This window comes from Choloepus didactylus, chromosome 3 (genome assembly GCF_015220235.1).
Source record: "Choloepus didactylus isolate mChoDid1 chromosome 3, mChoDid1.pri, whole genome shotgun sequence".
NCBI lineage: Eukaryota > Metazoa > Chordata > Mammalia > Pilosa > Megalonychidae > Choloepus > Choloepus didactylus.
Genome location: NC_051309.1, coordinates 71,694,652 through 71,708,941, shown reverse-complemented (window position 1 = coordinate 71,708,941; position 14,290 = coordinate 71,694,652). Strand labels below are relative to the sequence as shown.

At 36.8% G+C, this 14,290-nt stretch overlaps 1 protein-coding gene across 1 annotated transcript in view; it reads left to right on the top strand.

The window, feature by feature from the left end:
* The window catches only part of TMPRSS11A (transmembrane serine protease 11A), a 48,339-nt gene that overhangs the window by 14,541 nt on the left and 19,508 nt on the right, over nt 1-14,290 (top strand). Inside the window, 3 exon segments of the mRNA XM_037831431.1 lie at nt 7,796-7,863; nt 8,933-9,093; nt 12,755-12,793. Of these exon segments, the coding sequence (XP_037687359.1) occupies nt 7,796-7,863; nt 8,933-9,093; nt 12,755-12,793 (268 nt within the window).

Sequence of the window (14,290 nt, the reverse complement as noted above, 5' to 3'; positions counted from 1 at the left end):
ATTTCTAGGTATTTGGGTCTTGCAGAAGAAGAAACATGTTCTGTCTCTTCAGACTGCTCTTAATGTCTTTGGAGAGATAAAAGTAACACATATGAGGTTGAACAGCATGACCTGATGTAATCAAGGACTAGATTGTACATTGTAGACAAGAATTGCAAAAAAACTTAAAAAAGGAAGAAAATCAACAAGGGTTTCCATGGTCAGGAAAGGCTTTGTATTATTTTAACCCTGTTTAAGTGAGAAGTGTTCCTCTTTCTCATCCGTACCCCCACCCAAGTTAGCTTTACAAGAATGGTTCATACCTCATCCTAAACCACTCCTGTTTATTGCTGGCTAAATCCCAATGAATAAAACCAGATTCTTCTCCCAGTCCCATATGGGAGCTAGTTAGAGAGCAAAGAAAGACAGGTTGCAGATCCTGATCTTCTTCATAATTTAGGATTTACTGATTTGAATGCAAACGGAGATGCAAACGTAAAATGAGCTCATTCCCAGCTACTGCTAAAACCCATTCCAAGTTCTAGTTCCCTGAGATAATGGCACAGACATATTCAACTCTGGTATCATCCTTCAGAGAAGACCATGGTAACCAGACACCAGTGATTCATGATTCCCCCAAAATAAATAGGTCAATTTAATTATTATTCAAATTTTATATTTGGGTAGGGACAATGACTGAGAGTGTGCTTCATTTGATGAAAACCATTTCAGAAGTATCAAAAAAATTTTAAAATTTTGGCATCATTACAAATGTGAAAGTTATAAACTAGTAACACTGTAACAATAATAATAGCTAATATGCATTGAACGCTATGCATCTTAGTGTATTAATTTAGTTAATCCTCAACAACATCCTTATGAGGCAAGTACTATTACTAAAACAATTTTACAGATGATAAAATCAAGGTAAATAGAGATAAATTTGTTCTAGGTCATACAGCTTGTAAATGGTACAGTAGAGATTTGGATGCAAGTATTCTGATTTGAAATTCCACATTCTTAATTAACTTCTGTCCCCATGATCTTTCTCTTTCAAACAAATTATCTGTGAGGCTTAAATTCCCATCCACTATCCCACAAAATACATAGCAGTCAGGTATTTATTTCTGGGACAAAATTCTCTTTCACTTAAAATTGCTGCTTTATTAAAAGTAAAAAATGTTGAGAGTTTTCTTAGGATTGTCTTTAAAAAAAAGTTGCCTCTGACCCCAGGGTAATTTTAAATTTTATCTTCTTTGTACCCAGGAACATCAGAAATAAGATGCAAAATGATCATCAAAATATTCTTGAGACTAAGTGTCTGAAGTTGTAGAGACAAAGAAATGGGAAATAAAAGGTGATAAATGTAGTTTAGGAACAGTCTCTGAAGGAATTAGAAGACAAAGTGGCAGGTTTGGCTCCAATCCACACTTCTACTGAGTTCTACTGAGAAAAAGCAAGGGGGTCAAGATAAACTTAGCAAAGATATTAAAGTTCATCTAAAGTTTAGAGTTATGCAAAGTAAGAGAAGGAAAAGTTTCCTAATGCTTGGAGTAGGGTTGTGGTCTTATGCTTAGAGAGAATATAGTGGATATGGAAGCTTTGAGGAAAAAAGAAGCTTCATGTACAGAGATTAGGAAAGTTGGGTGTAGCCTGTGGCTGACTCTGCCTTGAGAGCTCAGATATATGTTCATTCTGTGATTGAAGATTAGGCATGACTGAAAGAGGAGGGTGCTAATGGCTACCACCGCCTTCAATGTGTTTAATCTGAATCCTGAAAAAAAAAGCTAGCTATTGTATATTTCATTTGTAATCCTCAATACAACACTGCAAGGGAGGCATTATTATGTCCACCTTCCAGATAAGAAAATTAAACTTCTGAAGTTAAGTTCCTCCAGCTGGTAAAGATGGAGGGGAGGTTTGAAGCCTTGTAGATATTCTGAACAAGTGCTCTCTTTCCACTAAATTGTTCTTCATTAGTCAGAAAGGAACTCAGCTAAGATAGGAAGTTCAAGGTAGATAAAATTATTAAAATGTATGTCAATTCTTCACCCATTTAATTTTAAATCCATATTTATCAATCCTGAATGCTAGGTGTGCTAGATAATGTTTTCTTAACTGATACATTGGATTTGCTGACTGGGTAAAGATGTCCCCCTCCTCAGTTTCCTCACTTACCTGTACCAAGTTTTGACAAGGAAAGCAACAGGAGAAGGAACTATAAAACAGAAAGAAAGGAGTTAAAGCATATACGTGTGTCTATATATCCATCTATGGTTGGAGGAAAAATGTGGATGGGTAAGTTTTTTGAGGGAAGTTTTTTTGAGAAAGGAAGCAATGGGCCATCTCCAAGCCTCCTGATAAAGTTGTAAATATTGCAGTCTTCACTTTGTCAGATAATCTACTTAAATTATCATTCATTCATTCATCATCCAGCAAATATGGCACCATGTCAGGCACTATATAAATGGCTAAGAGAAATGATTCTCTTTCTCTCTTTACCCACTTCTTCTCTCCCTGTGTGTCTCTCTCTCTCTCAGAATAGTCACAGTAGAGAGCAACAAAATTGAGAAGGACATGAATCTTCTAAATAATGATCTTCTTTTGCATTGGGCATTCTGGCTTTAAATACTTTTAGTACAACTTTACACATGTCCGAATTAGATATTTTCCTCTTTTAAAATGGTAATTTGGGAAATAAAGTTTAAAATATACAGAATTTCTATTTGGAATGATGAAAATGTTCTGGCAATCGATGGTGGTGATGGTAGCACAGCATTGAAAGCATAATTAACAGCACTGAAATACATTTCTGAATGTGGTTAAAAGGGGAAGTATTAGGTTGGGTAATAAAAAGTCCATGGAACTGCACTGCACAAATAGTGAACTCTAAGTTAAACCATGGACTTTAGTTAATAATGCAATTATAAAAATGTGCTTTCAACAATTGTAACAAATGTACCACACCAATGGAAGGTGTTAATAGTAGAATGGTACATGGGAATCCTGTATTTTATGCATGATTGTTCTTTAAGCCCACAACTTCTCTAATTTAAAAAAAAAAAGGTAATTCAGAGCTTTAGGTCTTTGTAGTACCCTGACAGTTAATACTCTATCCTTTATAAACTTGAATTGCAAATTTTTTTAATTCTATGAATTTACTTTGTCCTTCAGTTTGAGGAATATAAACCAATTTGGGTTAAGGTTTTCCAATATATCACTACATGCTATATGGGATTAGTCACAGATATCTGACTAATTCCCTCTGACATTCTACAAAGAAACATTGAGGGAAAACAAGTGCAATCACAGAAATGACTTTGATAACATCTCATAAATTTCACAACCCATTTGGTAAGTGATTCATTACCTCCTGCTTTAGGGTATTCGGAAAGTAACACTTCCATTGCTCTCCACCCACTCACCCACACCCCCACAGACCTCATAGGACACTGTATTTAAGTGCCTTTTCCAATAGTCTTGGCACTGAGCTCAGAGCTGCAGGCATTACAAAGATGATGCTGTGACAAACAAAGTGACCTGATCCCCGCATGGCCAAGCCTGAAAATCCTGTGAGCACCACTCAGTACTTGGGTTGGCCATGCTCTAGCTAGGTTTGGAAAAATGATTCTCAGCTGACTCTTGAATCTTAGATTTCATCAAACATCTAGAATATAGACAGAATAACAACTTTAAAGAACTGCAATAAGAATTAGTAAGATTAAGGCCCTTAAAACGAAAGCTGGCTGCCTTCGAAGAGGGTTGGAGCTCCTCATGACAACCCTTCTGCACTCACCCTGAGGTTAGCATGTCAGAGCATTCATAGCCTCTAAGCTGATGGGTCTGGTTTGAATCCAGGCTCTGCCACTCACTTCTGGGTCATCTAGGGCCAAGTCACTTCCTCATCTGTATAATGGAGATAATAATAGTGCTCATCTCAGAGGGTTGATGTGAGAAACAAATGAGTTCAAATGTTAGACCAGTGCTTGATGCACAGTTGACAGACAACAGTGCTATTCCTACTATTTTGTCTATTGTAGTCTCACCACAAAGGAGCTTTCCACAAGGAATCAAGCTACCAAAACATTGGCAAGGAGAAAAAAAAAATCCCTTCAAATACTGAAGTGCAGTTTTCTTCTTTCTATCAGAACTAGATTTTACCTTGATGTAAAAGATACTAAAAGCTCTTATTTTAAAAGTTTCCTGGTAAATGCTAGGCTTTCTGATAACACATGCTCACTTTCATTCACTCATTCAGCAAACACATGTATGCAAAGCATTGTGCTAGATTTTGTAGCATATGAAATGATGAATCACCATCTCTATCCCTGAAGGGTTTGTAATTCAGAAAGTAGATAATATATTGGCATAAATAACCATATTAAGGGGTCAAAAGTATAAGAGCAATGAGAAAACTTAAGAAAAAACGAAGAGAGATTACTCTGAGAATCAAGGAAGATGCTACAAAGAAGGGCAGACCTTGAAGGATAGGTGTGATTCAGAAAAGCAGAATGAGAAGAGTGGGAAAGGGCTTGACAGACCAAGAGACTAGCCTGTGAAAGGTGAGTATGCAGGAAAAAAAAAGGGCTGTCCCTGAAGATGGTATTGTCAAGCTTGAAAGGTACTCGTGGTATGGAAGTTTTAGTGGATGGTTTTATTTAGCAACAGATGGCATGGACCTTAAACGTTTGACTATGACAAGGGGCTCAAATGCAATCACACTCTATTTGCTATGTCTAACTTGACTGCAGGCTTTGGAGCAATTAAGCTTTCTTAAGACTAAAGATGTCTTTTTCAAAGCCTCTCTTACAGCATCCTTTGTGTGCTGCTCTTATTATGAAAAAGCAGTAAGTCTGAAGTTTTCCTCAAGGCATTTTTTTGGGTACCTTCAGTTCTAGAAGCTTATCTGATGCTGGGTTGGAAGTCATGGCTTTTATATTCCATTTGTCAATCTTCACTGGCATATCTATCTGAGGTTTGCACTGTCAGTCCTGAACTTGCTACCATGAATATCCTCCTCTCCCAGGTGGAAGGAGCCGATTGGGAAGCTTCAGACAGTGAAAGGTGGGTGACGTGTGTAGATAGAGTTAGTCAGGGAATGAGAGCTGAAGGGTTGGGTGCGTCTGTTTGAGTTGCCAACCTCTCCCTAACTCTTTCATTAAACTAACCTTCAATTGGCCTCTTAGAAATTAATCTCGCCGCAACTTTCAGCATTTCAAAATCATCAGACAGAAAGAGGTACTGCTTTGAAAGATGGTCTTTTGCTCACTGTTGTGAAACCAACTCCAACTACAAAACTCCTCAAATGCCCCAATGTGGGAGGTAGGATATATTTATAAATCACTTACTCCATTAGGGTGAGTAAATAATGATGAATTTTTAACAAGATAGCACACAGCTACAATAGACATATCCTTCAGAATTGCTGGGAATTTGGAATGACAAACTGTTTCCAGAAAGAATGTTTCTTATGAGGTAACCTTGATGTGCCAGGGAAAAATGATTTCAGGGTCTCCAAAGTTAGTTTATACATAAACTCCATTCAGCAAGTTTATGTACATGTTTATTTTGATTTTCCTCCTATTGTAAACTCCATTAGTGTAGAACTCTTGTTAGTCCCTGTGTTTCAGGATTTCTCAGACTTAGGATCACATGAAAATGGTATAAATACAGATTCCTGGCTCTCACTCCAGACCTACTAAATGAGGTTTCATAATAGGGGCAGGATCCTGAAATTTGAATCATAAATAAGAAACTGCTTTATTCATGGGATAACTTACACCCAGATTCTTCTTACATTATTCTTTCAGCCCTATCTTCCCATTCAAAGATGGAATTGATGCTGGATTTACATAGTCTTCTCAGTAAGGGCATCGCCAGATGAATGATGCCATCCGAAGAGTCAAAGACTTAATCCAATACCTTCACCAACAAGTTACAAACTGCCAAGGGATTAATTGTGGGTGGAACTTATGCAGAGTATAATTATGAAAGCAAATTCTCTAAATACACAACTGCTATTTACTTTTCTTCCTTTAAAAATGTGATGCTTTTTCTCCTTGTTGCTTTTTGTTGACTTTTTCTCCTCTTTTGAATTTCTCCCAAATAATAAGTAATAGTATTGGCTACAGGTGACAAGAAATAATTAAAACAATGCCACTTTTGCAAAACATGTCTTCCAAAATAGTTTTGTTTCTAGCATGTAAAACTCATATCCCCTTAGTCCATTCAGGCCTTTCTTATTTAAGTTCAATAAAGATATACTTAGGATACTAGGAACTTCTCTATTTTCCAAATGCTGTCTCTGCTCTTAAGTTTACAGCTATTATCAAAATATTTAAAACTTTACAAGTTTTATACTTTATCCTTAAGTCAATCAACTGTTTATTTTATAACATTTCTATGTGTTCTATGAAAGAAATTGAAGTAAAGCTTACATCACGTTTAACAGGAAGGCTTGTGTGTGTGGTTGAGTGCAAAGAGATGGATCCTAGCATTAGAAGATCTGGATTCAAGCCCCATGTTATTATCTGTTTGATACCAGGAAGTTTACATAATGTCCCTGTGTCTCCGTTTCCTCTTCTAGTAAAACAGGAACCAAACTATTTCCTATTCCATAGAGCTATCTTAAGGGTTAAATTAAATAATGAATAGTTTGTTTCCTAATTAATACTTATGAATGCTTGATAATGCTAAGCAAGTCATAATTTGTTCCCCATTCTCTGAAACAGACTTCCCTTTGTTTTCATTTTTTTGTGCTTTTCAAAATAAGAATTTATTTCCTTGTCACTCCCTCAAGTATTTAGGAAATGATTTTGCACGTTTGGCTCATCCACAGTCAAACGAGTAATGGGACACCCTCATTCAGATGACATTGTTGCCACCATGGTCACTAGGGGTAATGGTGAGAAGGCGAGGTATGGTAAGCCTCAGTATCCAAATACTGTGGTAGGCAATTAATACTCTGGGCATGTGGACCAGAAACAGTAGTTTTCTGTCTTCTTCTTGGTGACATACACTGAGTAACCTGAGTTTGACCTAATCCAGCAACACCGTCTTACTCTTTCTTCATTCCTGATTCACTCTAAAGCCAACAATCAATAATGACAATTTAAAAATCTTTGGTTCTTTCCTAAATCCCTGATGTCTCTTTCTTGCTTTACTGCCAAAGACATGCAGAGAAAGCTGAGGTCCACAAGGCCAAAATGAGGAGTAGGAAACCACCAGAAATTAATTAACAAAGTATACCCAACATTTTATCCTTGTTTGACCTTTTTTAACCCTTTGAGTAGCAAATCAATCTTTGTTTTACAAGTTAGGAAACTGAGGCTCGAATCAGTTCAGTAACTCTTCCAGGGTCACTCAGTTCATGAGCAACGGATAAGCTTCCTCCAGAGGGCTGTGGAGCTCCTGAGCTAAGGTTCTCTCCACAACCCCTTAGACCTCCCTCTTTTTTTGGTCCCATTTCTGCTCTACATCTTTCTGCTTCTCCTTTTTTTGGAGTGTTGGGAAGGTAACGTCTACCCTAGATACCTACTCCAGCATGTTAGAATTATCTGGAAAGGTTTTTTAAAATATGTATATCTAAGTCCTCTCCAGACCAATTGAAACCAAAACTCTGGGGAAGGGTCCCAGCATCTATAATTTTTAAAAATTTCTGCAAGTGAATGTGTTGCACTGTGAGGGTTGAGAAACACTTCTTTAAATAATGATATTACTCATATTGAATTTTCTCTATTTCCTTAATGTTTAATCATGGGTATATTATTAATATTATATATATTATTAATACAAAGTTTCTCTTTTGCAATTACAGGTGGATGAGATACTTATAAATTCAGCCTTGAAAAAGCATTATATCAAGAACCAAGTGGTCAGACTTACGTATGTATGTTTGGGCAAAGGTTGAGTCACAAGCCTGGAGAGACAAAGGGCAAATGAGATAGGAAGCTCTCATATTTTGTGTGATTCCCTGTGCTAGACTCTTACATTGGGTTTTTCATAAATATTATCTCTACAAGTCTCCAGATATAGTGCTGACCATGATTTTGTAATTGAAAAAGATAAGACTCAGGGTAGGGTAAGCGATTCAGTTTCCCAAGTGACAATTTTCTCAAATGTCAGAACCAGGATTCAAATCCACATCAGCTCATTGTAAGACCTGGAACCGACTAGAACCTGCAGCCTCAAAAAAACTCAGCTGCATATCACCCGCCTGTACCAAGTTGGATTCTTTGAATAGTTATGTCAAAATTGGCTACAAATAGTAACATAAATTTTAGCTATAATGAAGCCCTATTGACAGGCATGCCCAAACTGAAATAATAAATTTTCTTTTGGTTGTGGTGAAGGAAGACTGTTGTCAGTTGCAGAAAATCGCATTATTTTGAAAATCAAATAGCAGAACATAAATGTAATAGGCACAAATGCATGATCCTGTATGACTCATCCTCCTAAAGAAAAATGATACATTCAGACATGAATTCATTTGGGGGAAATCATAATCATTTATCTCACCAAGAGGCATTATTGGCTGACTTACTCCAAGTTGTTTACACCTTTACATTTTTGTGGTTTACACCTTTACTAGTGATCTCAAGAAGGATTCAAATAGGTGGGTGATTGGCCTAAGAGATCAAGTTCCTTCAAACCCTCAGAATATGATTTCAATCATGATTTTTTTTGATGCTTGTGTCTTACCCAACTGCACTAACAAGCCTTCAAATTAATGGGGAAAATGTACTCAAAACATAATGAAAGCTGGAAAATAGAACACATAAAGAAATGAACTTGGGTCAGAGGGTAACATGTAAAAAGTGTTGATGTGAAATTAGCCTTTGATGCTCTCAGCAATCAAGACACAAGTCAGGTTAAGGTTCAGGTAGGTTCAGATGAAGGTAGGATGGAACCAGATATATTTTTTGAATATGTATCTTTCTCTTGTGCTTCATAGTCCAGAGGAAGGTGGTATGAAAACAGATGTCGTTATGGTGTTCCAATTTCCCTCTGCTGAGCAAAGAGCAGGAAGAGAGAAAAGCATCCAGAGCATCTTACATCAGAGGATAAGGAACACAAGAGCCCTGCCAACACCTGCCTTGTCAGTTCAACATAATGGTAAGTAGGTATCTTCCTATGTGGTATGAAGCCCATTTTGTATCTAATCTTAAATTTACTTGCTATTATTTCCATTCCAGAAATATCTAGACTGCAAATAGAATGGAAATTCAGCTGGAAAAAATTGCAAATTAATAAACTGATATTTCAAGGTTTTTAATTCTGTGATGAAAGCATGTCTGAGGTTAGCCAAGTGATTTTTCCTGCAGAAAATTAATGGTGTTCCAAAATAAAGGTGAACCTTTACCACTAACAGAGGGTTTATCTGACCCAGTCATTGCCTTTGTGACTAAGCAGGTGAAAACACCAGGGGTTTAGCAACAACTGCATTTCTGGGTGGGACCTTCCTCAAACACAAACTCATTTGTTGCCTTCTAAAAAAAAATATCAGTAGTTTCTGTATATAGTGATGTTATGAAATTTTTCCCATGGACATTTGGGTGATATAACAATTTTGGAGCCACTAAAGGCATCTTATAAATAATGTTTAAAAGTCACTAAACTAGCAAGTGTATACACACACACACACACACACACACACACTGGAAACATTTACATGTTGTTCCACTTTTCTCTTTTTTCTTCACTGTCATTATCACTTTTCATAAAGGACCTTTATCAAGCCCCTTCTCTATGCCCTTTATATGCAGTATCTAATTTATTTTCTATATCTCTGTAAAGTAGGCGTGTGAGAGTGGGATTATAAACTTAAAGGATCTAAAAAATAAGAAGATCTAAGATTCAAACCCGGACCTTCCTCAAAGCCATTTTAATATTAATTTCCCAAATGTGTTCCTGGAACATTAATTTATTGAGAGGCTCCATGAAAAAGGTATTCAGTGATCAAACACATTTTGAAAATTCTATGATGTTCTTTCTGTGACGTTCATTGCTTGGAAATTCATCACTCTTGTTAAAAGCTCCGTGGAGTCCAGCCAGGAGGAAACCCGTTTACACTTGTACACTAAGCTCCCTCCACAAGCATCACCTCCAACAGATAAATGCAGATTCCCCCTACAAATTCCTATGCACACCTAATTTAAGAAAATTCCGAGAATAAAACCAGAGTCAGTGTTTCATATCAGATATGAAACAGTATGCCCTGCCCTTGTAAGGGTCTGACAAGCAATTCAAGAGGAAACCTGATCAGGAAGTGAAAATCACAAGGAATGGGATGGGCAGGAGTTTGCTGATGTGACAGAGAGTCAGCTACTCAGGAAATAAAGCTGAGGACCTCTCCCAACCCAAGAGGGAAGAACCTGTCAAAAGTTTAATCCACCTTCTTGGTTAGGAGGGAAAGCAAATTAACCAAGGTTGTGAAATAGTGGCCATTCTGATAACTTACATGATGCATTCTCTATAGTTTCCAATAGCCAGTTAATTTAAAAGCTTGAAGTATCTGAAACCAGAAATGAAGCATGAAATGGTCATAGGCAGCCTGAACTTCGTGTTCCTTACAGACTTGGCTTATAAACTTCAGTTTACTTTAAAGACTTTGCTAGATTAGAAGGCAGGATATGCTAATGGGGAACCAGATTTCAGAATCATCTGACCAATTCTAACTCCACTGCAGGACCACCCAAGTAATTGGTTCATGCCTGGGCCTCCCTTTTCTTATCTGTAATACTGCAATGGCAATGTTTGCTCTTCCTTCAGTCATAGAAATATAATGAGGCTATACAAGCAAATAGAACACATAACACAGAACATAGATACTGTCACTATTTAGAAAGCTATTAAATTGTGCATATGCTTTGGAAACCTGAAACTTTAAGTTGAGTGATTGACTGGTACTAAAAAGAACAAGAATCTTGGAAGGTTTAGAATTTCCAAATGTGAAAAGAACGGTGTTTATTAGCACTCAGAAAGAGCCCACTTAGTGGAAAACTCAGGAGAGTCCTCAAGGCAATTCATACAGGCAAAAACATTACTCTCCAGGTACACGTAACTTAGGGAATTCCAGTGAATGAAAAACTGCAGATATTCCAGGCCAAGTCTAGAAACAATCTTGAAGCCCACAGTTCAGCCAGATTATTTTTTTTTTTTTGGTCAAGGATCTGCTTTTGCTTTAACAAATAACTGTGTGGCGTGGGCCCTTCACATGATATAACATCTCAAAACAAAAATAAAATCAACTTCTCTGCATTGCAAATGCCATAGCTGTTGTAGAGAAGTTTACCATCAACAAGTCATTTGATGTGTGCTCCAGTTCCCATTATGATGCTTGTATCATAGAGTCCTAAATGCTAACTGGATTACTCTCAACTCAGAAGTAAAGGGATCACTTTCAAGACTAAGATGTTAATACTTCTTTTCACTCCTAGACTTGAAAAGTTAAAATATTTGAACAAGGTTAGAAATCTTCATCAGCTAGTTACTTGTGTATGGGTAGTTTACTTCCAGATGTGATCATTTTCCCTAAGTTTACAACTCCAATTACACAAATCAATTATGTTTACCCTGGTATCATTCCTAACAGCGAATGGCTTACATCTTGCTCAAACTAAATTTAAGTTTTAACTAGAGAATTCTAATATTATGCTAGTTTTCATTTAAATGCATTATTAATAGGGACAAATCAACTGAGTTTAAAAAAATTGAAACAAGACTTTACTACCTTAAACTACATTTCATAGAAAATTGAGTTCCTTCCATTGAGTAAGCACTGAGAAGCTATTCTGAGCAATTGATTCTTTACCATATGACAACTTGGGGATGCTTTTAAGGGTATATATGATTTGGAAGTTTTCACAAGTCCCCACTTTGAAGAGTTCATCATGATGAGTTTCCCAAGAGGGATTCATAGAAGATGAGTAGAAAGAAAATTTCTTATTTTGCACAAAGGGAAATAAGATGCAGGGAATATGAGTCTGATAAACATAGCACTGATAGATATGTTTGTTCTGTCCTCATTCTGCTGAGTAAGCCATTTTAAACTTGAAAATCATCAGTTTCAGGCAACTTTTCACCAATTTAAGTTTTTATTTCCTATGTCGGATTCCTAACATTATTAGAAATTGACAGAGTATTTAATCTTAGATTCTATGCAATGTTTATCCTTTACCAGTACTCAACAGATGTTGGGTAAGAATACACAAGTTTACCCTTCAGAAAATGCATTTTGGTAATTTAGGAACTGTGTTTTTGAAATGTTCTAAATTTACTTTATGTGGGGTTTTCAAACTGTTTTCATTTCTAGAGCCCTTTGACCAAATACAGTCTTATGTGAAATCCTAAATAAACAAGAGATAAAAGCAGACCCACTCTGGTTGAAGCTGGGTTTGAAGCCTGGAGACCCATCTACTTGCTCCCTCTTTCTCCACTTCCCCCATATCCTGAAATAGAATTCAAAGAGCCTTTATCATACACCACTACAAAACCACTGCTATGTACTAATGCATTTATTTGTGGGTTTTAATCATCCACTATTGGTGCCTTAATAACTACTGCTTGAATTATTACCCACCTAATTAGAGGTTGCCATTAAGTCTTTACAAAACTTCTAAATATTTGCTATCATATAAGATACCATTCTCCTGACTGATCTATGGGGTCAACCATCTAGAATCCACATATAGTCAGTATCCTCTGATAATTCCCAGTCATTGAGACTAACCAGGAGAACATCAAACCATCATTCTTTGTTCTGTTTTGTTTTTCATAATGAGCTCATCAACAGGGAAGCTAACTTTCCAAGCATGTAGTCTAGTGGGCTTAGATAAATAAGCTCAATTTCCACATCAGAAGGGACAACATCTTCAAATATTAGCTCAAGATTTCCCATCTATGTCCCACATTTTCTTTCAGAGAGGATAACAATTGGGCAACATTTGTAAAGATGTCTTTGATCACTAATATTCAATACTCATTCTAATTCTGAGAGTGATCCTTTGGTCATGTTCAAGACAAACCATTTACATGGTGGAAATTTTAGGGCAATTTGAAGAAATTAAGCATTTCTGGTTTGGAATTAAATGGACTAGCTTTTCTAACATTACCCAAATGCTATGAAATGTGCTCTCTGCTGAGAAATAAAATAATGTGAAAGTGATAAATGGGGAGTAGGATAGAACCCATTATCTCTGACCAACCTGTTCGTTTGCTTAATATACTCATCTCCATGGTTGAGAGCTGCTCTACTCACTCAGTTTGCATTTTGAAAAATTTTTACATAAGTGGGGATGAATTTGAACAAAGTTGTTCATGTCTCTGTGTCTTACAAACATACAGAGTAAACATCTTTATTCATGCATTCAATCCTCCAAAAAATATTTTTTAATAGCTACCAAGTGCCAGGAGCTGGTGATACAATTGTGACTAAGACATGATGATTCCTGCCCTAAAACAAGTTAGGGTTCAGAGACAGGTGGAGACAGATAAACAAATCAGGGAATGTTAAAATAGTGCAATACATGCTATGACAATGACAGAGAAAGGGCACAATGCTATGAAAGTCAATCAGAGGCAGCTGACCTGGTCTTGGGAGGTCTTCAAGCAATCTCTGAGAAAGGATGAAGGAAAGGGTGAGAGTCAAGTGGTAGGTAGGGTCAGTGCTCTGGACAGGGAGAGTAGTGTGTAAAAATGTCTCCAGGCAAGCGGAAACATGGCTATTTCTTGTAAATGAACAAATGTAAGTATGGCTGGAACATAGAATAAGGGGTAGCTTTGTAGGGAAAGGATGTGATTAATAGTAATCACTGACCAGAACCATGCTAAAACATTTCAAGCTTATTTGGAGGAAAATGAGGTATTACTGAAGGATTTTGCACATTTGAAAAGACAACTCAGGTTGTATTGTGGAGAATGGATTGGAAATGGCCAAGATTGGAGACAGAGAGATGAATTGGGAAGCAGTTGCAGTATCCAGATGTGAGAAAATGGAAGTTTCAACTGGAGTAATGGCAGAAGGATAAAGATTTCTAAAATGGCTGACCATGGTTGGAGTATACTCAATACTAGAAAAATGAATTTTCTGTTTAGATACATAATTAGTTGGGACAAGAATAAGAACCTACCATATTTTCCTTATTAACACCATGCTCTAAATAGGCTTAATTCTTAGTAGGAACTGTCATAGTCATCTCTGACCTGGTGTACATAATAGAGTAAATGTTTATTGCCAACAATAGTGAATATGAAGGTTATATGGAAATATGGACCCCTCCATCCTGAAAAGTGAGAAACTGGTCATGATATA